We start from the raw sequence: 24788 nt of genomic DNA, 5'->3' as shown, positions 1-24788 counted from the left end.
ACTGCACTCCAGTCTGGGTGACAGAGTGAGACTCCAACTCAAAAAAAAAAAGAAAAAAAAGGGTAATTATAGTATAAAAGGGTTATAAAAAAAAAAGAAGAATATGCAATAGGACTGTATTGTGTTCTGTAAAACCTAAAGTATTTACTATTTGGCTCTTTAGAGAAAAGATTTGCTGACCCCCTCATCTAGTTCAGCTCTCATCTCGTTGTACAGATGTGCAAATTGAAACCTTGGACTGATAGATTTACCCAGCAAATCCGTGTTGACCACCAGCCCTGCCCTTTCCACCCGCTTCCTGGCTTCTTCCAGGGCCTTCTCCTCTACCTTGCCTGCCCCTCAGAGCCACTTGTGCTTTATTTCATCTGAATTCACATGCACACTACTCTTTGGGTAGATACATACATGTTTATGCCCATGTGCTTGAGGCCCCAGGTACCCATATGTGTGGCGGGTACAGTGAAAATGTGCAGCAGGAGGGACCCAGACCTGCCCCACAGGGCATTCCTGGCAGCCCCAGCCAAGCTGTGGGCTCTAGAGCAGTTTGGTGCCACATCCACTTCTTATGTCCCCAGTGTGTGTTTGGCACAGAAGTGCCAAGGATGTGGCTAGTGTTAATTAACTGACTTTTAAAACAAATCTGTGAGTTAGCTTGCAGACATTGAGGCCCAGGAAGAGAAAATAACTTGCCCAAAGTCACAGTGTGAGTCAGGAGTGGGAGGGACCATTCCTGCTCTATCTGTTGTGACCACAGCCCCCCACATGGGACCTGAGAAAGAGGCAAGGCAGGGGTCCCAGGAAGTGGCTGTGGAATGAACAAATTAACTAGTTCCCTGAATGCTGGACCCCTGTGCTCCCCCCAAATCTGCCCACACCCCTCTTGCCCAGAGAGGAATGTCAAGGACAGGAGATGTTTCTGAAGTTCCTGGCCACTCCATTGGCTAACAGGCTAGATACCCACCCAGCTATGATAGCCTCAGGAATGCAGAGTTCCAGATGTGAGACTGGGTGGGGCAGCGGCAAGCACCCAGGGACCAGGAGCTAGGCCTGAAGCGTCCACCTGTCAGGCTGTCTGGTATCCTGTCACTGAGGAGAGGAACTGGGCTCAGAGCCCAGTGTTGGTCGGGGGGTACCCAGAGCCCCCAGCAGGCCAGGCTGCTCCTCACCCTCCCCGCTGGGAAAGTGGGCGGGTGGCCCGGCTCTCCCGGCCCCTTGCCTGACAACCTCAGAAGCCAGGATTGCCCGCATGGCCCCCTGCTGTCGGCTGCCCTTTCTGACCTCTTGCCCACACCCACAGCTCTTCTTACAGCTGGGCAACGGTGCTGGGAACCGCTTCTGGGCAGCCAACGTGCCCCCCAGCGAGGCTCTGCACACCAGCAGCAGCCCTGGCACCCGGCGGCGCCACCTGGAGGCCAAATACCGCGAGGGCAAGTACCGCCGCTACCACCCGCTCTTCGGCAACCAGGAGGAGCTGGACAAGGTCGGGCACTGCACCTCTGACCCCTTGAAGCCATCCCCTCTCCCTTACGCTGTCAGGACCCTTGAGACCACCCCTTTTCTTCCTGCTACCCCATTCCTCACTGTATCTTTCTCTTCTACCAGCTCAGAGCCATAAGTTGACATATGGGGAAACTGAGGTGCAGAGGGCAGGAGGGCCCTGCCTAAGCCACACGGAAAGTTAGAGCAATGCAGGGAGGAGCCAGGCCTGACCCTTGGGCCAAGGCCACTTCCCCAGCATCTGCCTCCCTCCCGATTCCTCTGTCTCCTGCACCCCGTCCTCTTCCTTCTGAATCCTGCCAAAAGGAGTGAACTTGATGGGGATGCTATTTCCTGTCAGGCTCATGAAAAACAGCTGGGCTGCTCTGACCCACCCCCATCCACACCCCACTCAAGATGAGGCCCCGTATGGGCCCCAGGCCCCGACAGGCTGGGAGCCAAGCCTTTGGCCCTGATCTGGCTCGGCCTGAGTGGGAGGCAGCCAGCTCCAAGGCAGGGGGATGCCATTTGTGACCTCTGGTTGGCCTCTAGCCCCTCCTCCAAGGCAGCCCCTCCCAGGCAGGCTCAGTCCAGCTAGAAGCCCGGTGGGAGCCAGACCTCCACCTCCCAGGGACCCAGGCGTCCTGCCCCCAGCCCAGCCCAGTCTAGCCTGTAAGCCAGGAGGGCGGCGACTCCCATTGGTCGGGAGGGCTGGGCAGGCGGTGAGGAATTCAAATGTGGGAGGAATTAGCTACAAAGCGCCCCCTCCGCCCCTCTACAAGACAGAGCGAGCTTGGGATCCTCTGGAGGCTCGGTGGCCGACTGGGCAGCTATATCCAGCCGCCAGCAGGGGTGAGGCCCGTGCAGCTGGGACCCCCAGCCTCCTAGGCAGCCCCTGCCCACTCGTCCTCGCCTGGGCCTCTCCCTCCTCTCTTTCTTTCTATTCTCTCTCAGTCCAAGGATGGGCTGCCCCAGATCTGGGTGACTCCTTCCTCTTCTTTCCTCTTGTCCCCGACACCCCTGTTTCCCGCTGGCCCCCCATTCCCTACTTGGACTGACTCTCCCCTCTTCCTAGGCCCTGTGTGTGGCAGTCACCACCACAGACCTGGCTGAGACCCAGGCACTCCTGGGTTGTGGGGCAGAGATCAGCTGCTTCTCGGGGGACCCCGAGGCCCCCACGCCCCTGGCTCTCGCTGAACAGGCTGGGCAGACCCTACAGATGGAATTCCTTCGGAACAACCGGACCACAGGTGAGCGCGGCAGAGAAGATGGGGCGTCCCTGCCCACAGGGTCTGGTCCTCGGAAGGGGATGTGGAATGAGGGTCTGCCAGGGGCTGTGGGTGCCCTGTGGGGTTTGATTTACATGCTGCTCTGAAGTTGGGATTGCACACCACCCCCAGGGGCCCTGCTACAGCAGTGTGTGTGTGAGTTTGACTGTGTTTGGGTTTGCATGTCATTGTGCATTTGTGCTTCTTATGTGTCCCCTGGTGGCCTGGTCTCTCTGTGGTTCTGTTTATTTCTGTGTCCCTTCCAGACTTGCAGTGTGGGCCCCTCAGAGTGGTGTCTGGGTGTGGGTTTTCATATCTGAGCTGCCCTGGATCTGAGTTTCTAGAGATATCGAGGGCTTTGGGGTTTATGTGCTTGCAGAGTGTGTCTGCATTGCTGTTGGGGGGTGGGGTGTTGCATTTCTCCATGTGTGGGTCACCCAACACAGCAGCCCTGTCGGCTGCTCTGTCTGGGTGGAGCTCAGTCACAGACCTGGTTTGGGTCCTGTTTGGCTCCCACTCTCAGGATAGGTGAGGAGGGGGCCGTAGATTTAGCAGCATTGATCATGGCCAAGGCCTGGCCTCTGGGGCCATATCCCAGGACTGAGGGTGGAGCTCAGCGGCTGGGGCTCTGGGCTCAGGGCCACGGGTGGGTGGGGCGCGCCGGGCTGGAGAGAGCCCAGGTGTCCAGGGAGGCACAGGAGACCACCCAGCTGGCTTGAGCTCTGGGGCAGAACCCCCCCCCCCACTGCTGACCACTTAGAGCAGGGCTGGAGCAGGCTGCCCTTGAGCTGCATGCTGTCTGGACAGACCTCTCTCCAGGGATTACTACTGAGTTTAACCAATGCCTCCCTCATGCCTGTGTGCCTGGCCTGTGCCTCCAACAGGGAGAGTGGGGTAGGCTAGAAGTCAGGGAGGTTTCCTGAAAGGGGCGGTCCTGGAGCTGGACCTTGGGAACAGAGTGGAATTTCCTCGGGTGGGGAGAGGTGGAGAAATGGCTTGGCCAAAACCCTGGAGGTGGGAACGGGAGCCTGAGCCTGCTAGTCGGGGAGCTGGGGAGCCAGGGCTGGTGACTAGAAAGCTAGCCTGGGTGCCCAGCCCAGATTTCATTGAGGTGGGGACACCTTTGGATGGGCCGCATGACCAACCATTCTTTCCCTGCCTCTAAAGAAGTACCTCGGCTGGACTCAATGAAGCCCCTAGAAAAGCACTACTCAGTTGTCCTGCCTACTGTGAGCCACAGTGGCTTCCTCTACAAGACAGCTTCTGCCGGCAAGCCACTGCATGACCGCCGGGCCCGGGAAGGTGGGTGCCGACCATAGCCCGCCCTGGCCCTTGGCATTCGGGCCTGGTTGCAGGGCTAGGGAAGGCTGCAGGGTTGGTCAGGCAGGTGGACCTGAGGGTGCCAATAGTTACCCTGGAGGGCTTCCTGGATATGGTCTCTGGTACACAGTAGGTGCTTAATAAATGGACTAATTAGGAGTAGGGGGTGGGGCAAGGCACTACAGACTAGGTTCCTGCTAGAGTTTCCTGGACTAAAGAAGTCTGTTGGGCATGAGCTCTGCTGGGTACCTGGTTGTTGGAGCCTGTGGATGGTCGGAAGTTTGAGGACTAGAAGCCCCATCCCACCCTGATCTCAGCCTGTCATTCATTCCCCACATCCCAGTAAAACCCACAGTTCTTCCCACACCCACAGGAGCCTGCACAATTGGCTGCCCTGGCCTCTCCCCCTCACTTACTTTGCGGCTCTGCCGGGCTTCTCCCTGTTTCTCAAACAGGCCATAGTCACTGCTGCTCAGACTTCCCACTGCTCCCTCTGCCCTAATGCTCCCCCCATGCCCTCCCATATCTGCCTGGGCCACCCATCATTTCAGTCAGGTCTCTGTTTAAATGTCACTTCAGCAGAGGTATCATCCCCGACCACCTTATCCCCCCTGCCCCCTGCTTTTCTCCACACCACTTGCTTGATCTTAATTTGTCTCTCAATGTGTACACCTGTTGCTTCTCTGTACCCACCGGAACACAAGTTCCCCTTGGGCACCACCAAAGCCCCTATTGCCTTGGACAGGTCTAGCACCCAGTGGGCACTTGGCAAATGGCTGCAGAATGAAGGGTGATTGAGGCAGGACTGGTGCTTCTGGAGAGAGTCCATCCTCGGGGATGGGCCTGGGGACAAAGTGCCCTCAGAGGGCAAATGCCAGGCCCTCTGACAGGCTAATAGACAGTGTCTGCTGTGGGGACGTTGTTCAAGCCATTGCTCACCACATCCCTCAGGCCCTACTGCATAGAACGTTCCTGGGATGAAGGCTTCCCGCTCCCAGTGGGCTTTCTCTGGAACGCTATGCTGTTCCCAGCCTCACTCCCCAGGTCTGCCTCATAATGTCATTTATGTAACCGCCTGAGTCATCCTTTTTGCCTTGGGTGCCAGGAAGCTCTGAGCCACTGTGAAGCTCAGTGCTATGAACTGTGCAAGCCTGGATGACCATGACGTTTTATTCTTTCCACTACCTTTTCTGGTCCAGATTCCTATTTCTGTTTCCTTTATGGGATCTTGTCAGTCTCCTCAGAATCATCATGGGAGAGGCAGAGTATGGAATGATACGTGATTTTGGCAGAGGAGGGGAGGGACAGGGATGGGTGCTTCAAAAGGCTTCCTGTGGCATTGGGGCTGTGGTTGGGAGTCACAGGGTAAGCAAAGACTGGGGGAATGTGTCCAGGAGTGACAGAGAGGTACCTAGAGAGGTGGCCAGGGGCAGACCTGGTAGGACCTTGAATACCAGGTTGAGGGGCACAGACCCTGTCCTGAGACAAGAGGAGGCCATGGAATGGTTTTGACCAGAGGAAGGATGGAGTCTGATTTTAGCTGGCTCACTCTTGCATCCTGAAGAGGCCAGGCTGGAGGCTGGAGACTAATGTAGAGGTGACTGCAGAGGTCTAGGGGAGAGGACGAGGTGTGGACTGGTTGGGGTGTTGGGGCTGCAGAGAGGAGGATGGGTTTGGGGGAACCTTAAGAGTTAGATGAAGATCACTGGGTCAGGTGGGAGGAGGCCCAGGGAGGATACAGAGGTGGTTTTCAGGTGGTGTGGAGGGCTTCCTCATGGCTCCCCCTGCCCCGCTTCTCCCCAGAGTTCAGCCGACGCTGGTGTGTCCTTAGCGATGGGGTTCTGAGCTACTATGAGAATGAGCGGGCAGTGACTCCCAACGGGGAGATTCGGGCCAGCGAGATTGTGTGCCTGGCAGTGCCCCCTCCTGACACCCATGGGTGAGTAACCCGGGCAATTCACAGACTGTTTTTGCTATAAGGTATAACCCCCCTGTCCCACTGTGGAGACAGGAAAATAGGCCCAGAGACAAGCAGGACCTCCTCAGGATCACGCAGCAAATTGGGGCTTTACAAGGGCAGACCTGGGCCTCCTGAGGCCCCAACCCCAGGCTTTTTCAGCACCTCTTAGGGGGTCCGGGGAAGGGCAAGCATGAGGGCAGTGTGGCGGGGGCAGAGGATGGCAGTTGATGAGGGTGGGCAGGGGCTGGGTGAGGTGGGCCTGAGTCCTAGCCTGTGTATTTACAGCTTTGAGCACACCTTTGAGGTGTACACGGAGGGAGAGCGACTGTACCTGTTTGGGCTGGAGAGCATGGAACTGGCTCATGAGTGGGTCAAGTGCATTGCTAAGGTAGGCCTGGGTCAGCATGGCGGGCGTGGGGGGTGTCTGACCGGGACAAGGTGGGCCTCCTGGCCAACGCCATGTCTTCCAGCTCACTCCTCCATGATGGAGCAGGGGCTGGATCGACGGCAGCAGACACTGGGCAGCCTTCTGAGGCCAAGCCCCTGATGTAATCTGCAGCCCTGTGGGGGTGGGTCGGGAGACCTGTCTCAGCTCTGCAGAAGGGCTGTGGGCCTTGCACTCCATAGGTGCTCAATAAATGTTTAATAATGAAGGATAGAGCCATCTGAGATGGACAGTGCTGCCTCCAGGGGGAGTGTGCTCCTTGCCCCTAGAGACACACAAGCAGAGGCTGGAAGGAAGAGGCAGGGAGGCTACAGGGGACAGCTCTGCTTTGGGTACCAGGGCCAGGTGTCCCCTGGGGTCCCCTCTGCTGTGAGAGCCTGTGACTCTTTTTATCATTCACTTGTCTACTGGCCAGTTGTCTGTGAGCCTCCTGAGGATCAGTCCTCAGGGGTCCCAGATGAGCCCATCTTGGTGCTGGCTCTTCAGCAGCTCCCATGCAGGTAGGGGAGACAGATGGGGTCCAGACAACAGCAACAGTGTCAGCAGTGCTACAAAATAGGGCGAGAACGCTCTGGCTCTGTGGGGGTCCAGAGAAGGTGCATCCCTGTTGGTGTCTGGGGAGGCACATCTGAAGGGGTATGGTGAGCACGATGCCCCAGTTTCATCCCTGGACTGGGTTCTGCCCTGGGGAAGAGAAGGGAAGGCAGCTGGGTGGGAAGAGGGCACTCGCCTACAAGCCAAGGAGCTGGGGTATCCCAGGCAGGAGGTGCTGTTGGCTGATGTGGCCTCTCCTGGCTGCCTCCCCACCCACCAGGCATTTGTGCCTCCCCTGGCTGAGGATCTGCTGGCCCGGGATTTTGAGCGACTTGGGCGCCTACCCTACAAAGCTGGTCTGAGCCTACAGAGGGCCCAGGAGGGCTGGTTCTCCCTCACTGGCTCAGAGCTCCGCGCCATCTTCCCAGAGGGGCCCTGCGAAGAGCCACTGCAACTACGGAAACTGCAGGAGCTTTGTGCGTGGACTGGACCTGGGCCCCAGTCTCCAGGGCACCCTATCCTGGGCTTCCAGGCCCCTGCCTGGAAGCCTGAACTCTTTCCTAGCCTGGCCAGAAGGAGCCAGCCTGCCCTCATGTCCTCTGCCCCTGGGCTTCTTCTCAGCCACCCCATACATTGGTGGGTGGGGCCCAGGGGTGTGTGTCCCCAGAGAGCCTCAGGAGGGAGCGGGTCATGAACCAGGCCTGGGCTTCACCTTGACTGCCCCTCCACAGCTGTCCAAGGAGACAATGAGAACCAGGTGCTAGTGCTGGTGGAGCGAAGGAGGTAGGCTGTGGTTTCCCTGAGGAGCCTTGGGGAGGGGCGGGGCCGCTGTAGGCCCCTCGGTGACCAACTGTCTCTGGCTCAGGACGCTGTACATCCAGGGGGAGCGGCGGCTGGACTTCATGGGTTGGCTGGGGGCCATCCAGAAGGCAGCAGCCAGCATGGGGGACACGCTGTCGGAGCAGCAGCTGGGGGACTCGGATATTCCCGTGATCGTGTACCGCTGCGTGGACTACATCACGCAGTGCGGTGAGCCCCGCCTCTGGGGCCCAGGCCCCGCCCTTCCAGAGAGACCCACCTCCTGCCCAGAGGCCAAGACAGGGTCCCGGGTTCCTCCCAGGGTGGCTGCAGGGCCCTTTCCCATGATGCAATTCTAGGTCCCAGCCTCTCGGCCCTGCTTCTCGGCAGGCCTGACGTCGGAGGGCATCTACCGCAAGTGCGGGCAGACGTCGAAGACACAGCGGCTGCTGGAGAGCCTGCGGCAGGACGCGCGTTCTGTGCGCCTCAAGGAGGGCGAGCAGCACGTGGACGACGTCTCCTCTGCGCTCAAGCGCTTCCTGCGCGACCTGCCGGATGGGCTCTTCACACGTGCCCAGCGCCTGGCTTGGTTGGATGCCTCAGGTGGGCCCCGCCCCCGGGTCCCCCCTTGTGTACCCGCTTCTCTGGATTCCTGTGCTCTTTCCATCGGGCACTTACCCTAGGCACGCCCCAACCCACGGGCTCCAGTTTCCCGTCCTCCTTTGCTTCTTTTTCCTGTCATCACTCTGTGTAGAGCCAGGGTCCCTTGAAGACAGAGAAGTCCTTATACTTTCTGAGTGCCTGGCCTGCCTTGACTCGGAGGGCAGGGACTGTTGTCACCCAGCATAAGGGGCAGAGCAGCCAGAAGGGTGGGCCAGGGAAGATGGTTGGTTATAGAGGAGTTTCTGACCTGATCTATCTCCCCCTCACCCAGAGATTGAGGATGAGGAAGGGAAGGTCTCCAGGTATCGAGAGCTCCTGGTGCGTCTGCCCCCTGTCAACCGGGCCACGGTGAAGGCCCTTATCAGCCACCTGTACTGGTGAGGAGCAATACCATTGTGGCACTCTGAGGGGATGGGGTGGAGAAGAGTCTCCTACCTCCAACCAGGCTGACTACCTTCCCCTGGGAATCAGGTAGGCTTGGGAACCAAGTATTGACCGATCTGTCCAGGTATGGGACATTTTATCTCTCAACTTAATCCTGTTTGTGGAATTAAGTTGGGAGAGTAGAGGATTTCTCAGCTGGAGCCAGGGCACCTTGGCCAGATCTTCCAGCTTTTCTGTCCTACTCCTTGCCAGGACCAAGACGTGGCCAGGAGAACTGTCCCCCCGCCCCGTTAGATAGTGGTCCACCTGACCAGGCCAATCTTGGACCTGTCAGAAATTGGCAAGGGGAGATGGGGAAGTTCTGGGCCTGACTCCTCACTCAAAGTCTCCCTCCTCCCCTCTCCAGTGTCCAGTGCTTCTCAGACACGAACCAGATGAACACGCACAACCTGGCCATTGTGTTTGGGCCCACGCTCTTTCAGACAGATGGCCAAGACTACAAGGCCGGCCGTGTGGTGGAAGACCTCATTAACCACTACGTGGTGGTGTTCAGTGTGCGTCCCTGGCCAAGGGGCAGCGGAGGGCCGGGCTGAGCTTCCCAGACAGACGTGACCACCTGCCCCTGCCTCTCTCCCCTTCCCAGGTGGATGAGGAGGAGCTGAGGAAGCAGCGGGAGGAGATCACTGCCATCGTGAAAATGAGAGTGGCTGGCACTGCCAGTGGGACCCAGGTGAATGGGTAGGGGACTCGGGCCAGCTACCTACACCCACTCCCTGGGCTTCTATCTGAGTCGTGTCTCCCTGCAGCATGCTGGTGACTTCATCTGCACAGTGTACCTGGAGGAAAAGAAGGCAGAGACTGAGCAGCATATCAAGGTAGGGGCTGAGGACTAGAAGCCAAGGGCCCAAGAGAGTCAGCTTGGCCCGGTACGGGCTCACATGGCCAGGGGAGCAGTGTTTTTATCCCAAGGGACCTGTATCCAGGTGTGTCGTGGCCTGCTCAGAAGGACAACTCAGAGACAACCCTCTATATCCCAGGACTCCAGAGGTCCCTGAGAAGGATGGGCTTGGGCCCTGAATCATACAAGGTTGTGGGAGGGCAGGGTCCAGGGGTGAGGTAGGCTGAGCTGTTCCTTGGTCCCTGCAGATCCCAGCATCTATGACAGCTGAGGAGCTCACCCTGGAGATCCTGGACCGCCGGAATGTGGGCATCAGGGATAAGGACTACTGGACCTGCTTCGAGGTCAACGAGAGGGAGGAGGCAGGTGGGTGGCCACCCAGGTTAATGCAGGGTGAGGGGTGTCTATCTTGCCTGGGCCGCAGCCCCAGTCTGTCCTCCCCTACCCTGAAGTGTGGGGACGGGAGTGGTGAGAAGGGACTTGAGTCAGACAGATGTTGCCGTCACACTGAAGAAGATGGCGACCTTGGTGACAGTGGTGATGCCGGTACTGAGGCTGATAGGAGGGACAGTGAAGGGGTCGATGTGATGATACTTTCTCAGGTGTCAGTAGGAATGGCATCGCTTGCAGGGGTGATGATGCTGAATTTGATAATGAGATCGTGATGACACCGTTCTTGGTGGTGAAGAGGGTGGATGGGGGTGGTGATGACCATGTAAGAGGTGTGGGATGGCAACTGAGTGCGTGGGTTGGTGGCAGGGCTTATGGGTGTGGTGGGTGAAGGGTGGCGGTAAAGGCATTTGATGGGGAAGGTGGTCTTGATGGCAGTGGAGGATGAGGATCTGTCTGTTCATCTGTTTTACTGTTATTTGTTGAGAGCCAGGCACTGGGTGGGAAGCCACACACAGACACTGTCCTCATGGGGTTAGTCTGCTGTCGGATGGAGGTGTTAATCTAGTGGCCACACCAGTAGATGTACAACAGCAGCATTTCATGCAGCTGTAGGCAAAGTCCCCAGCATTGGCAGAGCTTCCTTGGCTGGGATGTGAAGGAAAAGTAGGGGTTCCTTGGTGAAGGGGGAGATGTGCTTCCAGGAGTGAGAGCAGCACAGGCAGAGCTGTGGGGTGGGAAGAGGCACAACTCTTTAAGGAGATGAGGACAGTGTGTGCAGGTGGCAGGGGAGGGCCGGAAGGCGAGGCAGAGGTGGCCATGTGGGCCCTGGCAGCAATGCAAGGTCATAGAAGGGACAATGGGAGTTTAAGAAGATCACACCTCACTGCTGGGTGGGGAGAGGAGGGGGCAAGGGAAGTGGGAGTGCATGCAGGAGATCCCTTTGAAGGTCATGGTTTAGACCAGGGAGAAGATGGTAACATGGGCCGTGGCTGCAGAGATGGACAGAGCAGAGAGATCTGGCACATGGATAGGGAGAGGGAGGAGCAGCCTGGTGGGTGGTGGTGCTGCTGTCTTCCCAGTGGAGATGTGGGAAGATCACAGGCTTGGCTTTGGATACTCTGAGTTTGAGCAGCTTTGGTCACAATTGGGTGTGTCAAGCCTGGAGCTTAGTTGTGGGAAGGGTGGTCATGGTGGTGGTGTGTGGTGGCTCCAGAGGACAGGGGATGTACCTGTGTGCCAGTCTTGGTGGCCACAGGGTCCCATGTCGGTGGGTGTGACCTCTCCCCAGAGCGCCCCCTGCACTTTGCGGAGAAAGTGCTGCCTATCCTGCACGGGCTGGGCACGGACAGCTACTTGGTGGTTAGGAGGCACCAGGCCATGGAGGCCATGCTGCTGTACCTGGGTAAGTGGTGTCTGTGGCACACGGCAGGGGGTGAGTCCCTTCCTCCAGAGCCAGAGCAGGACTCGGTGGTGCTTGGTAGGAGCAACTCAGGCTCGGGACACCTGGTGGGCGGGCCTCTATGGAGGCTGGGCAGGATGTGGCAGTTTCTTTCATCCTGGGACCTGGCCCTGGGCATCTGGGCCCCATGGGTAGGAGGCTGGTACAGCCTGTGCCCACTCCAGTCCTCTCCCAGCCAGCCGTGTGGGTGACACCAAGCATGGCATGATGAAGTTCCGTGAGGACCGCAGCCTCCTGGGCCTGGGCCTGCCCTCAGGTGGCTTCCACGACCGCTACTTCATTCTCAACAGCAGCTGCTTGCGGCTCTACAAGGAGGTCCGGGTGAGTGGTCCACTGGGTTCTGCCTGCGGTAGGCACCTGCACCCCGAGTGTGCAGACATTCCCCTGGGCCTGCAGGTGGGGCTATCATCACGTCCCACCATGCTCTGTCTCACTTGTGCCCATGCCTTGTCACATCACCCAAGCATCATGCTATGTGGTGACAGCCCCAGGCCGTGGCCCACGCTTGCCTGTCATGTTGCAGGTCCTACCCCTCCTGGCCCATACTTCACGCCTTCTCTGTACACATGCCAGGTGTTTTCCCAGGCCATACTCCATTTTGGCCACCCCCTCCCCATGCCCCACGCGCCGCCACACACGCCATCCCGGCTCTAGACCTGGGACTTCTTCCATAATCCTGATCCTCTATCAAACAGAGCCAGTGGCCATGGAGCGGGGCCCCTGAGACCGTGAGTAGCTGTGGGTGGACTGCCAGCTGCCTTACACCGCCTGGGGGCCGAGAAAGCCAGGCGGGAGCATGGGGACACAGCCAGGGCTCCCGGTCACCTCTAGGCATGGTTTCCTGCCCCCTTGCCCATTGGCACCGGCCCCCATCCTGGGGCCTGGCCCTCGCATATGGAGTTGCGTAATCTTCGCACTGTCCTATGAAGAAGGGTTATCCCCACTCCAGAGGTGACAGAGTAGGCTTTGAGTGACTCACCCAAGGTCATGCGAAGGTGGACTAGGATTCAAACCCAGATTTGTTGGTGTCAGAACTCAAGCTTTGTACTCCTGGCAGTGTAGGAACTCAAGGACTCGGTAGGGAGGGGCTGTCCTCAGGGGACACTGTGCTCTCCAGACCCAGTGACAGCCAACACCTCCAGCCTGACAGAAGCCCCGAGCAGGTGGGGCCTGGTTACCAAGGTGTTGGTAGTCCTGGTATTTGTTGGTTTTGGGGGCAACGGGGCAGAATGTTTAAAATTGGGCCAGTCCCAGGCAATTCAGGATATGTGGCCCCCAAGCCTCATCTTGGGGGGTCTGCTGGGTCATCTTGGTTCCAGCAGAAGTCTTTAAGGATCAAGGGGGATCTTTGTTGTCTGCCAGTGGCCTCGTGCCTCTAATGTGCTGGAAGCATAAGCTGTTTGATGAAAAATGCAGTTCTTGGGGGACTTGTCAAAAGGAGACTGCATTGACTAGCCCCCTCCCACAAGATACCCCCCTTCCTGTGAGCAGCTTTTTCATTATGTGCACGCCACACAGGACGCGGAGGCCTGAAGGCTGGGCTTGTAGATTTTCGGGGAACCACAGCCTGGTTCCTGGAATCCTCTCCACACCTGACTAGGACTGTCATTACTGTCACCTCCCCTGGCCTGTCCCTTCCACCTTTGGCTCACTTGGCTCCTTGCTTCCTGTTCTCTTCCCCTCCTGCCCTCAGCCTGACTTCTTCCGAGCCCCCGGCCCGCTTTCCATCCCCTCAGCCTGGTTCTTTCTGTACCTGTAGCCCAGTGTTCCCCACATCCTTCCGCCATCACGCCCAGAGCCTTGTGTTCCCTGTGCCTGCAGCCTGATCTTTACAGCCTCTGCTTCCATCTTTCCATTCCCACTACGCGGTGGCTTCTTGTTTGCAGGCTGACTCCTTCAGTGCTCCTGGCCTCGCTTCCCTGATGCTTGTGGGGTTCTTCTTTGTTATATGCTCCCTGATTCCCCTTCCCTCCCTTGGTTTCCTCCCTGTCTCTGACTTCAGCCCCGTTTGTTCCGGGCCCTCTTGGGCACATGTCCGTTATCACGTCAGATGCTGTCTGTAGAGGACATGGGGCTTTCGCATCAGGCCCTTGGTCATGAGGGTGTACTGGGGTAAAAGCCACATGTTCTCACTCATAAGCAGACCCCAGACATTTACCATAAGACTGTGAGAAAGGGATTGGCAGTAGAAGGATACTGCTGGGGTGGGGGAGATGCAACATCAATAAGGGTACCTGATCTCAAACCAGGCAAAGTGGGGACCAAAGGGAGACCCAAACTACCTGTACAATGGCCACTTGTATACCTAATCCTGAATTGTACCCCCTGTCTTTAAAATAAAATTTAAAAATTTTTTGAAAAGCACAGTGAAAAGTCCTTGCTAAGGCTCTCCTAGACCACACCTTCCATACGACACAGACACCCCCACCAGTCCTAGACAGCCCATCCTTTTGTGATATCACAGGAAGTCCACCAGTTCTCAAAACTGTACCTCCCCTGGCTGTCCCTTAATCCCCTCTGTGGCCCCCCACGAAGAAGCCATGCCTGGGGTGGCTGGGAGCAATGGTGGGGGCAGGGTAAAAGTGGCTCGGTCTTTGACCCCCAGTGTCGGTTGTAAGTGAATCCCCCTCCCCCCCACTTACCCCGGTGCCCCTGTGGACTCCGGGGGGTACCTGGTAGGGGGAGGTCTTCAAGCAAGTGGCCCCCGGAGCAGGAGGAAGGCTCCTTAGCTTGGCCTCCAACCAGCTCTTCCTCGGGAGTCATTGCTCCCATCTCTCTGCCTCCGAGCCAGCCTATGCCTTCCAAGCCCAAGACCCATATGCGGGGGGGGGGCCAGAGGCGGACAAGTTGGTGTCTGGTACCCCTCCTCGGTACATTGGTCTTGCTTCCTGACCTAGACCATTGGGAAGTTCTTCCTTTGGTCTATTCAGTAGCTGTTCTGCTTCAGCTTTAGTCATTGGCCTTCTTGTGGAGCCAAACAGCTGGTCACTGCGGGTCCCTCAAGGCTTCTGTTCACACGGTCAACCCTAGACCCTCCACGGGGCAGGGAAGGGCGAGGAATGAAAAACCTGACACAGACACGAGCAGCCAACAGGCTCTCAGATCACAACCGCTCCTTCCGGCTCGTACAATCTGACTCAGGCTGAGGCTTCTAGTCATTTCCCCCAATTTGCAGGGCAGCAGGATGGGGCTTGGATTTGCTGCTTTGGATGTCCCTGTTGGGACAGCTGCCTCAGGGACTGAGGGTTGACTGTCTGATGCTGCTGCAGGGAGAGAGCCTAGGGGGCCCAGGGCTGAGCGGCTGGTTGGGCTGGATTGTAACAGGGAGGGCTTTGTCAGGAAGGTTTCCTGGAGGAGGTACCTTGTGCTGGGGTGCAAAAGGGGCTGGGGAGGAGAGAGGTATCCAGTCAGGAGAACTGCACCATGCCCAATCTGATGGACTGAAGTGCCCTCTGATTCCCTCCCCGACCCAGAGTCACCGGCCTGAGAAAGAGTGGCCTGTCAAGAGTCTCAAAGTCTACCTGGGAGTGAAGAAGAAACTCCGGCCACCCACCTGGTGAGCTGAGACTGGGGAGATAGGCCTGTGGTGGGTGCTTGTGGGGGCTCAGAACTAATGGGGTGGCACAGCCGGGGGCATTGAACTTGACAGAAGTGGGTGCAGTGGTTCTGATGGTGTGGTCCCCCAGACCAGCAGCATCACCTGGGCACACCTGAGACGCACAAATTCTCAGGTCCCACCCGATTCCTACTGAGTCATGGATTCTAGGGGAGGGCAGGGGCAGGCCTTGGGCAGCATCTGTGTTTTAACAAACTGTCCGGGAACTCTCATGCGGGTTCATAGTTGCGAGCCACTGGCCTGGATTAAAAACCTGTCACTGACTATCTCTGGGGCCTTTCTGTGCCTCAGTTTCTATATAGGATAGGAAAAATGATGGTATACCTGTTTCCAAAGGTGGTTGTAGATTTTAGGAAGTGACGCATGCCACTGTCGAATTGCAGCCATCAGACTTGGTTTTCTGACGTTTTCCTCATCTACTGGCTGTGTCTGGCTGCCTCCCTAGGATGTGGCAGGCCTGGGGTAGGAGCAGGGGTGGGGCTTAAGGGTGTCAGGAGCCTGGGAGGCTGATGGGGGCCGAGAGAGGAAGAACCCGGGATGTGCTGCACTTGCGAGAACTCAGGCCCTCCTCCTGAGCTGTGTCCTGGGAACTCGGGCACTGAGGCCTCTGCAGGCTGTCCAGCGACCCTCCCTTCCCCCCTTGCAGCTGGGGCTTCACAGTGGTGCATGAGACAGAGAAACATGAGAAACAGCAGTGGTGAGTGAGGGTCCCAACCTGAGACCCCAGGCTGAGGGAAAAGATAGCATGTCCCCCTTGCTTGGGTCCTTTGCCATCACCCAGATCTTGCCCTGCTGGCGGACCCAGGGCTGGGGAGCAGGCAGGGTGTCCCCCTTCGGCCAGGCCTTTGGCAGTGTCCAGACCTTCCCTCCCCCACCCCACCCCGCCACCAGGTACCTGTGCTGTGACACGCAGATGGAGCTCCGGGAGTGGCTTGCCACCTTCCTCTTTGTACAGGTACCGTGTGTGGGTGCGAGGTGTGGGTGGGTCATGAACAACGGGTATATCTGCGTCTTCACTCTCTAGGCCAACACTTGCTTCGAGGAGATTTTTGAGTTGCTTTTAATCCATTTGATGGTTTATTCAGTAAACCCTTTCTAGTGCCTACTGTAGTCCTGCCCTGAGCCAGGCATTCAGGGACAGAGCACACAGGTCCTGCCCTGGGCACTCTGCATGTGGAAAGAACAGACCCAAAGTGGCCACCTGGTGGGTGGGAGGGGGACGGCAGCAGGGACAGGGTGTCATAGGAGCTGAGTCTTAGGGGTGAGGGAGCGTTCACCAAGCAGAGAGGAGGGAATAGGTTCTGGGCAGAGGGAACCGTTTATTCTGAGGCATGGGGACGAGAGAGAAGGACAGCTTGTCCAGCAGGGCGTGGAAGGAAGAGCCAGGCATGCCAAAAGTCAGCATTACGGAAGGGAGTCAAGAACAAAATTTCAGAGAATTGAATGCCACATCACTGAGGCTGGACTTGAACCAGTAGACAAAGAACCTCAGGAGGGTTTAAGCAAGAGAGGGTGGTATGAGGGCTTGAGTCTGCAAGGACCATGTCAGGGGTAGAGAGACAGAAGGGCAGAGCCCAGAGGCCAGCAGGCCAGTGAGGCAGGGGCTGTGGTGGCCTAGGCAGGGACAGGGTGGGAATGATTCCTGAGCCAGAGCAGGGCCAGACAGGCTGGATTAGACTTCAAACGGATGAGTTGAAGCAAAGATGGCTAAGTAGTGCTCGGTATTGTTTAAGGAAAAAAAGACAAAATTCTCAGGGCCGGGGCTAAGTAAGTTCTTTCTCATGGCTCTGTTTTTTCATCCCTGAGCTTCCCGTTAATCGAGGCCTAGAAGGAAGCAGGGTGGGTTCTGTCGTCTAGGAGAAATGTTTTCTTGGTGCTGCATTCTTGGAGGGTTTGTGGATCCGGAGATGGGAGTTGTTGAGTAACAGAGCTGGCCGTGTCTTGCCAGGGATGCGGTCATGTTCGCCCACAGCTGCTTCTCATATCACTGGGATCAAAGCTGAGGGTGTCACCTCAGATCCTAGCTGGAGGCGTTTTTGGGAAGGGTGGGCAGAACCTGGGCGGAGTGTCTGGATGAGCTGAAGCGAGCCCAGACTTCTCCTCTCCCCACTCTCTAGCATGACGGGCTGGTGTGGCCCTCGGAGCCCTCACGCGTGTCCCGGGCAGTGCCCGAGGTCCGACTGGGCAGTGTGTCTCTGATCCCCCTGCGCGGCAGTGAGAATGAGATGCGCCGGAGTGTGGCCGCCTTCACTGCAGACCCCCTTTCTGTAAGTGGCTTCATCCCTGTGGTGGGGGGTGGGGACCTTGTCATCCACTCCACGACTCACCTCTCTGCGCGCCCTCCGGTCCCCTCCTTCGGTCCTCAGTGGGGGCCCTGATAGACCCCTTTGGTTCATGTAGTTCAGACCCCCTCTCTGGTCCTGGGGACACTGAAGCACTCCTGGCCAGCAGTGGGAGTGGCTGCAGGACATCTGGCCCCCTTGGCCTTCAGAGCACTCATGGAATCTGGGCGTCTTGCCTTCCCACAGCTCCTTCGCAACGTCTGAACACGGGAGCCCACCCTTGGCTTGGGGACTCTGCGCCGGAAGCCTTCCTGTTCAGATACCCCTTGTGCCCCGAGGCCTGGTGTGAGCCCGCCGAGAGCGTGTGAGGAAGCTACACCCCACATCCCCCATCTGCCATCCTGACTGCAGCATGGGGCTCCCTGGCCGGGGTCGGGGGCAGCAGGGTCTGCCTGGGCAGGAGGCCCTCCTGGCTTGTCCAGGTGTCCAGCCCTCCCCGGCTGGGTCTCCTCCCCCCGGGGTCACCAACCCTGACTTTGTGGGACTGGAGAGATGGACACAGATTGGGAAGGACCACCATCCTTTCGGAGGCTGGAGGCCCCGGGGCCCCCGCTGGAAGGGAGCCCCCACCAAAAACTTTAGAAAGCAGGTGCTCCAAGAAGCACTCAGCGAGGTGGGGAGGGAGCGCTTGGGTGAATTTCTCCAGGGCTGAGAGCTGGACTTGGGGACTTTAGCCCCCCCACCACAGTCTGGGCTGACTTAGAGGGCCCAGGCTACCTGATGCCCTTTCCCCGCTTTGGGGGCTTTTTGATAATATAAATATATGTGTATATTTTACCCTATGGTCCTGAGGCCTGTGATTGGTTGAGGGGACTGGGTGTCCTTGCAGGAGGAGGGGACAGGAGGTTGGGAAGCCCAGAGGTGATTGCCTGGTGCCTGAAGCTGGGGACCTGGGTCCTGCTGTCTCCGGGCCCTGAGCTGTTGAGCTGCTCTCCCCTGCCCCACACAGAGCCGCAGCTGGCTCCAGGCCATCCCCACTGAACTTCAGTGCAGCCAGGCTGGGGATGCTGGTCCTGATCCCAGCCAGTACAGACCCCAGCTGGACCTGAGCCCCAGTCCTTGCTGCAGCCTGAGTCTGAGCCAGGGCCTGGGTGTGGCATGTCAGTGACTCATCCACCCCTGCTGGACATACAAGGTCACAGGACCTTCAGGTCACCCTCGACCCCTGTGTCTGCCCCTCCGGAGGTGGGTCCTGCCTTGCGCCAGGGAGCTGTCCTCACCCCCAAGAAGACGAGGCCCTGGCCAGCAGGGGAGATAACGAGCTGCTCCGGACAGCTTCAGGGCTCCCTGGGAAGGTGCCAGACACCACATTCCCGCCTCTGCCTAGAGCCTCGTTATCACCCGCCCTTCTGGGGCCCAGAGGGCAGACAGGCTGGCCTCCCGTGTGCAGCCTCAGCTAGTGGGGCTGGGCAGAGCTGGCGGAGACTTCTGACTTGGGTGACCCAGCTCAGTGGAGGACTTGGGACAGGGACTCCATGCTCCTTCTCCCTGTCTCAGGAAGGGAAGGCATACGCCAGGAGACTGGGACCTGTTCCCTGAGTCTTGCTACCAGTTTCAAAGCTTGGGCTAAGTCTCTTGAGATCTCCTGTCCTGTTCTGGGTGGCCTCTCCAGGCCAGGTTGACAGATGGAATGTCTTGACCATCCCATCTCCAGCCAGGACGAGGCTTATGGACCCTCTTGTCCAAGTGCTCAGGGCTAGACTTATTTGCTAGATCTGACCTTGCACTGGCCAGCTAGCCCTGAGGCTAGACTTATTTGCTAGATCTGACCTTGCACTGGCCAGCTAGCCCTGAGGCCCGGAGAGTGGGTGTGATGGGGCGAGGCACCTCCCTGCTTAGGCGAATGTTACCGCCCCAGCACGCGGGACTGACTGCAGTACTACATTGGGCCACGAGGGGGCAGCCACGGACCACACATCATTCCTGGAGTCAGACCAGGGTCTGGAGGACCCCAGCGTGGTGGTCCTGGCCCAGGCCTTGCTCTGCTGGGTTGTGGAGTGGGGAGACAGGCCTACCTTTGGCCCCTGGGAAGGTAGTACAGGAATGTGCTTTAGACTCCGGGCTCTAGGAACCAGGAGGAGGGAACATTCTTTTACCAAGCACCTGCTGTGAATCAGTACCTGTGCTTTGTGCACAACTCTTGGCAGGGAGGGAAATCTAGGCCCAGAGAAGGGAGGCAACCTTCCCAAGATCACACAGCTCTCCGGAATCAGGCCTGCCCTACTTGGGGGGTGTCTCTTTGACTCTCCTCCTGATTCCAACCACTTTCTCCTCATAGAAGTGGCTCCCTAAATCAAGAGATCTACCTGAACTGTCTGGAGTTAATAATAGCTTCAATCACTTTCCCCGGAGCAGGGGATGACATGCCAACAGGGGAGGAGACTAGAGGTGGGGGCTAGGGAGAGGGTGGAATTCTGCCTCTCTCCTTCTGTCTCCTTCAGCTCAACCTTCCTATGCTGCAAAGAGCCCTAAGGATCCCTGGAACCTTGGGAGGCCCCTGGGCTCTGCAGGAAATCTGTGGTGCAGGGAGAGGGCAAGAGTTGGGCCCTGCCTCTGCTCCCCATCCCCCTAAGCCCAGGGCCTGGAGGAGGTCTGAAGCTGAAGTCTGCTTTCCTGGCCTCATGCCCTGGTGGCTCCCAAGCCGCCTGCCCACGGCTTGCCATCTTGGAACGTGTGCGTGTGGGCACCGATGCTCCCATTTACAAGCTGTGTGGCTTTGGCTGAGAGTTACTTAGGTCTCTGATCCTGGCTGTTCTCATCTGTACTTTGGGGGAATTATTAGTAGCTACCTCCTAGTGAGTTGGGGGGTTCAGTGCGCTAGCAAATGTGAAGGACCTAGCACTGTGCCTTCCTAATCCCTTCTTAAGTATATCTGAGGAGACATTATGGCATATTCTAGGCCTGGTATATTTTCGTTCAGCCAGCATTTATTGAATACCTACTGTATGCAGAGCTTTACTGAACATTGAGAGGAAGTAAATGAGTAGTATGGGGGAAGGAAGGAGCCCTTCTGGTGGGGGGTATTGATCAGGAAAGACTGGAGGAGGCGAGCCTGGAAGGACAGGCAGTATTTATGTATGAGGAGAGGGCGTGGCATGAGTACAAGGCAGGAGGATGTGACCCTGCAGTGCACAGCCCGTTGTGGCTGGAGCTTAGTGCCCTGTGGGCATCCCAGGGTCTAGTCTTTGCCTCTGGGGTTGGGTCTTTGCCTGTATACCCTACCCCTGAGATCTGACCACATCCCAGTCAGATGGGCTTCTTGGGGTCCTCCCCTAGCAAACAAGAGAACCGTTCCATTTTCTTAACCAGCTCTGTGACCCAGGCCCTGCTCTGGAAACCCTCTTGCATACAGACATAGGTGTGGCAGCCTGAACCTTCCAGCCTCTCCTCCAATAAGACACCTCCTTCAGGAAGCTCCTTTGGTGTACGCTTCCATCCCACCGTGCTGTGTGCGTATGTGCCCAGGACACCTGCAGCCAGCTAGGGACTGACCTAGGGAAGAGCTGTCAGGGACAGGGCCTCTGGTCAGCCAGGGCTGGCCTGGCCGTAGCATATCCCCTCTCCCACGCCACTTGGAGCCTGTGGAAATTTCCGCACTTTCTCTGCCCTGGTTACAGCTCCCACTGCTGTATTTATCACCCTGGAGACACAGTGGCACAGGCGCACACATGCCACACACACTCGGGCCCTGCACACACGTGCCTGCACACCTCAACCTACACTTCCAGAGCTGCAAGTGCATCACACACACACACACACACACACACACACACACACACTCACAGAGCACGTGGATGAACACCCACACACACAAAGAGCTCTCTAGGAAAATTGCTCCCCCTTCCCTGCTGCTCCTCCTCCTCCACTCTGTCCTCCCACCACCACCCACCTCAAGGATCCGAGACCAAAGAGATGGGCTGGCTGGGACCCCCCACCCGTGTCAGCCCAGGAGGCCCTTCTCCCCTAGACTGTAGTGTTCCCTCCCTCCCCCACCCTGCCTCCCCAGCCCTCCCCACCAGCCCTCCTCCCCGCCACTTTCCTGCGCTCCTGTGTAGCTTTTCCCTCTACAGCAGTCACTCAGAGGTCTCTCTTTGTCACTCTTGACTCCGAGTGGAGACTGTCCCTCCCAGCTCACTCTCCTGAGAGGCTCAGGATGGGGACCTCGCAGGGCTGACGGAGGAAGAGGGACAGGCTGACGGGACCCCGGGCCCTGAATTCCCTCAGCTCCTGACACCTTCAGTCCCTCCTCTTGGGTGAGGGGAGGGCTGTGTGCTTGGCACCATGGAGACCAGCGTCATGGCAACACAGCCCAGTGGGCACAGCTTCCTCCTCCTCGGGTGGGGGCCACGGGAGGAGCTGCCAGGAGTCCTTAAGGAGCTGGGCCTGGGCTGGGCCCACCCTGGCTACTGAGTCTGCCTCTGGCTCATGTCATCCCCGGGACCCCCTGCCTCGACCTTCCAGTGTCACAAGTCACTAATCTCAGTTGAGGGGAGAGCCTCCTGCCAACAGGCTCTAGGACGGGGAGTTGCCCAGGGCCACACATCAAGTCTGGCCAAGCTCCTGGCTCTCCCGCCTCAGTCTTCTCCTCTGGTCTTCCACCAGGTCAGAGGTCACTGGGGACAAAGGGGTCAGCCAACCTTGGTTTCAGCCACCTGGGATGTCCCCAGCCAGTCCATTGTTGGCAATAATGATGACATGTCAGGTGACTGTGCTGGCAACCTCATGAGGCACCTAGTACCCGCTGTGCCAAGACTGTGTACTTGTCACCTCACTTAAGTCTTAGAACAAGACCTACAGGGAAGATGCCCAGGGAGGAGTGGAGCTGGGACAGGAATGCCGGCCCTCCCAGATGGTCCGTGTGAGCCAAGGCTTCCTGTGTGGTACTGCCCCCAGCAGGCGCCCCTCTAAAACAAAGGCACACTGTGTTTCCAGTTCCCTCTTGCTGGAGACAATTTATGGGGAAGACCTGGGTCTCCGTCTGGGTCTAGCCTCAAGGATTCTAGAAATCAGAGGGCTATTTTTCTAGGAAAACGGAACGGAGGCTTCCCAATGTGGCTGGGCCTAGGGAAGGCCTTGCTGGCGGTCCAACAGTGAGACGCTAGCTTCCAGCCCACAGGTCCTCTTAGAGTCCTGTCTAGTGCCCAGGCTGGAGCCTAGGGACAGAGAGGGCAGACCCCTGCCTCCTGAGCCCACCCTCAACTTGCCTTCCGACCTTGATGGAGTTATGTTGCAGCTGCCTCCCTCCTGACTTATGTAATCATTCAAATATAGCAGCTGCCTTATCCCACTGAGTCACACCCCCTGCCTCCCCCCTCAGGTGCGGGGAGTTAAGGGGGAAGAGGTGGATTGGGGCTGAGTGGGAGGTTTGGGGCCTCCTGGCAAGGACGATCCCTGTGTGCTGGGTCAAAGGGTGGTGGTGGTGGTGGTGGTGGTGAGGGAGCTGACACCAAGGCCCTGAGGACTGTGAAGCCTTCCCTCGAGTATGAATCCGTGGAGCCCCTTCTGCCTTGGCCCATCCCTGCTGAAGTTCCGTGTTCCTGGGGTCCCATCCCGGAGTCACAAGCTCCAGCCTTCTCTCCTGGGCGTCTGTCCCAGCTGGAGGAGGTGAGTGAGGAAGAGGGAGAGAAGGGAGAAGTGGTCCAATGGGGCAGTGGCCAGGAGTCTCTAGTCCTAGGCCCTGCCCTTTGCTCAAGATGTGCCCTCCCTGACCTCAGTTTCCCCATCTGTACAATGAGGGACGGGATTTTGCTGGCTCTAGGACCCTGTGCTCCCTGATTCACATCCCTGGAGATGATCTCAGCCTTAGGCAGAAGGCACTTCAATGTGTCCAGTGCAGCCGAGTTCCAGGCTACCTTCCCTCTTCTCTGCGCGTCCTTCCTGGACCAGTCCAGCACACCCCCACCCACGGGACAGGGAAGGAGGAGGGGCACTAGATTTGGGGCTGAGGGACTGAGTGGCATGTGGCTGCCCTTCCCTGAGCTTGCCATCTGTCCCACCATCTCGTCCACCTGCCCAACAGGAGCGGAGAGGTCACTGCCCCGCACCCGGGCCACTCCTTCCCTCATAGGGCAGCTCTGAGCAGTCCTGGGACCTGAGGCTGGACCCTAAAGCCACTTTCCTGGGGTGTTGGAGAAGCTGCTCCACCTTAGAACCACCAGAGGCTGGGATGGCCTTTCCTTCCATTCTGGGCAAAGGCTTTGTCACCCATTGTGTGATGGGGCCCAAGCTTAGTGTGGGAATGCAGAGAGGGCCCTTCCCAAGGACACCGCTCCTCCAGCAGTTGTCGTCAAACTGCAGGTGGCAGCTTCCTGGCTGAGGAGGGGGAGGAGCACGTGAGATGGCTCTGTGAGCTCCCTACTTCCCCTTCCCCCTGCGCCTGGCTCCTGTTGCCCAGACCCAGATGTGGGCCCATGCTGGCCCTCGGCCAGAGGGAGTCGCCCAGGGGTGTTCAAGCCAGCCCTTCATGAAATCCCTATTCACCAATTAGAGGCTTTCCTCGAGAGCTGAGGGCTGTTTCACACTCGAGCCTCAGCCTGCTTGGGGCTGGGACATGCTCCCAGGACAGGCCAGAGAGAGCCCTCCACAGCCACCCGTTTCTCTGCTTGCACCTACAGCCTCTTACTGAGGACTTGCCCCACTGGGCTGAGCTCTGATGCGCACCATCTCATTTCCCATGCTCATCTGCCTCTTTCCACCTGTGCCATTGAGGTTGGGGCCTAGGGCTGAGGCAAATAGGACTTTGACCTGTCTCTGAGGAAAGCAGGATCCAGTGGAAGAAGTGAGATGACCTGAGCAGGGATAGATGGGTGAGGCAGGCAAGTCAGGGAGCAGCAAGGTTGCCAAACGTTGCTCTGCCCAGAATCCAGTGACCCCCCCACCTAATCTGCCCCCTGTGGGCAGGAGTTGGGTGGGGTGTGTACAGAACTGGCTTAGGAAGGGTGAGCCAGGATTTGGGATGGGCCGAGAAAAGGAAGGAGGAGGAGGAAGTCCGCCTGGAAGGAGAGAGAGACTGTACAAAGTCAAGGAGGAGGGAAGGACTAGTGAGTGCCCCACCTGGAGCAAAGGATGGCGTGGTCAGTCAGGACTGCGCCACGAGACACCCCATGCTGAGGAACTTGGCCTTGATCCCAAGGGCACTAGGGAGCCTGTGCAGAGTTTTTGAGGAGTTCCATGACCAGATAGTTGCCTTAGAAAGCTGCCTCTAGGTGCAAGGTGGAGGAAGAGGACAGACG

General features: G+C 58.0%; 1 protein-coding gene across 2 annotated transcripts in view; it reads left to right on the top strand.

Moving 5' to 3' along the window:
• ARAP1 (ArfGAP with RhoGAP domain, ankyrin repeat and PH domain 1) overlaps positions 1-18338 on the top strand; it is a 60398-nt gene extending 42060 nt beyond the window's left edge. The window contains exons 14-35 of one of the 2 annotated variants that reach the window (XM_021718580.1): positions 1298-1480; positions 2552-2726; positions 3912-4046; positions 5868-6003; positions 6310-6412; positions 7284-7479; positions 7735-7786; positions 7869-8032; positions 8192-8404; positions 8736-8841; positions 9255-9402; positions 9492-9578; positions 9655-9723; positions 9995-10112; positions 11428-11541; positions 11774-11919; positions 12294-12326; positions 15072-15154; positions 15861-15911; positions 16106-16169; positions 17332-17481; positions 17743-18338. In XM_021718580.1, the coding sequence (XP_021574255.1) occupies positions 1298-1480; positions 2552-2726; positions 3912-4046; positions 5868-6003; positions 6310-6412; positions 7284-7479; positions 7735-7786; positions 7869-8032; positions 8192-8404; positions 8736-8841; positions 9255-9402; positions 9492-9578; positions 9655-9723; positions 9995-10112; positions 11428-11541; positions 11774-11919; positions 12294-12326; positions 15072-15154; positions 15861-15911; positions 16106-16169; positions 17332-17481; positions 17743-17760 (2544 nt within the window). In that variant the 3' untranslated portion in view covers positions 17761-18338. The remainder of the gene's footprint in view (positions 1-1297; positions 1481-2551; positions 2727-3911; positions 4047-5867; positions 6004-6309; positions 6413-7283; positions 7480-7734; positions 7787-7868; positions 8033-8191; positions 8405-8735; positions 8842-9254; positions 9403-9491; positions 9579-9654; positions 9724-9994; positions 10113-11427; positions 11542-11773; positions 11920-12293; positions 12327-15071; positions 15155-15860; positions 15912-16105; positions 16170-17331; positions 17482-17742) is intronic. The other variant, XM_008070050.2, reaches the window with a different exon arrangement.
• The last annotated feature ends 6450 nt before the right edge of the window (positions 18339-24788 follow it).

Source organism: Carlito syrichta, unplaced genomic scaffold (assembly GCF_000164805.1).
Source record: "Carlito syrichta isolate Samal-C Ts95f unplaced genomic scaffold, Tarsius_syrichta-2.0.1 Scaffold312747, whole genome shotgun sequence".
NCBI classification, from domain to species: domain Eukaryota; kingdom Metazoa; phylum Chordata; class Mammalia; order Primates; family Tarsiidae; genus Carlito; species Carlito syrichta.
The sequence above is the reverse complement of the archived record's forward strand: the minus strand, read 5'-3'. Positions and strand labels throughout refer to the sequence as shown.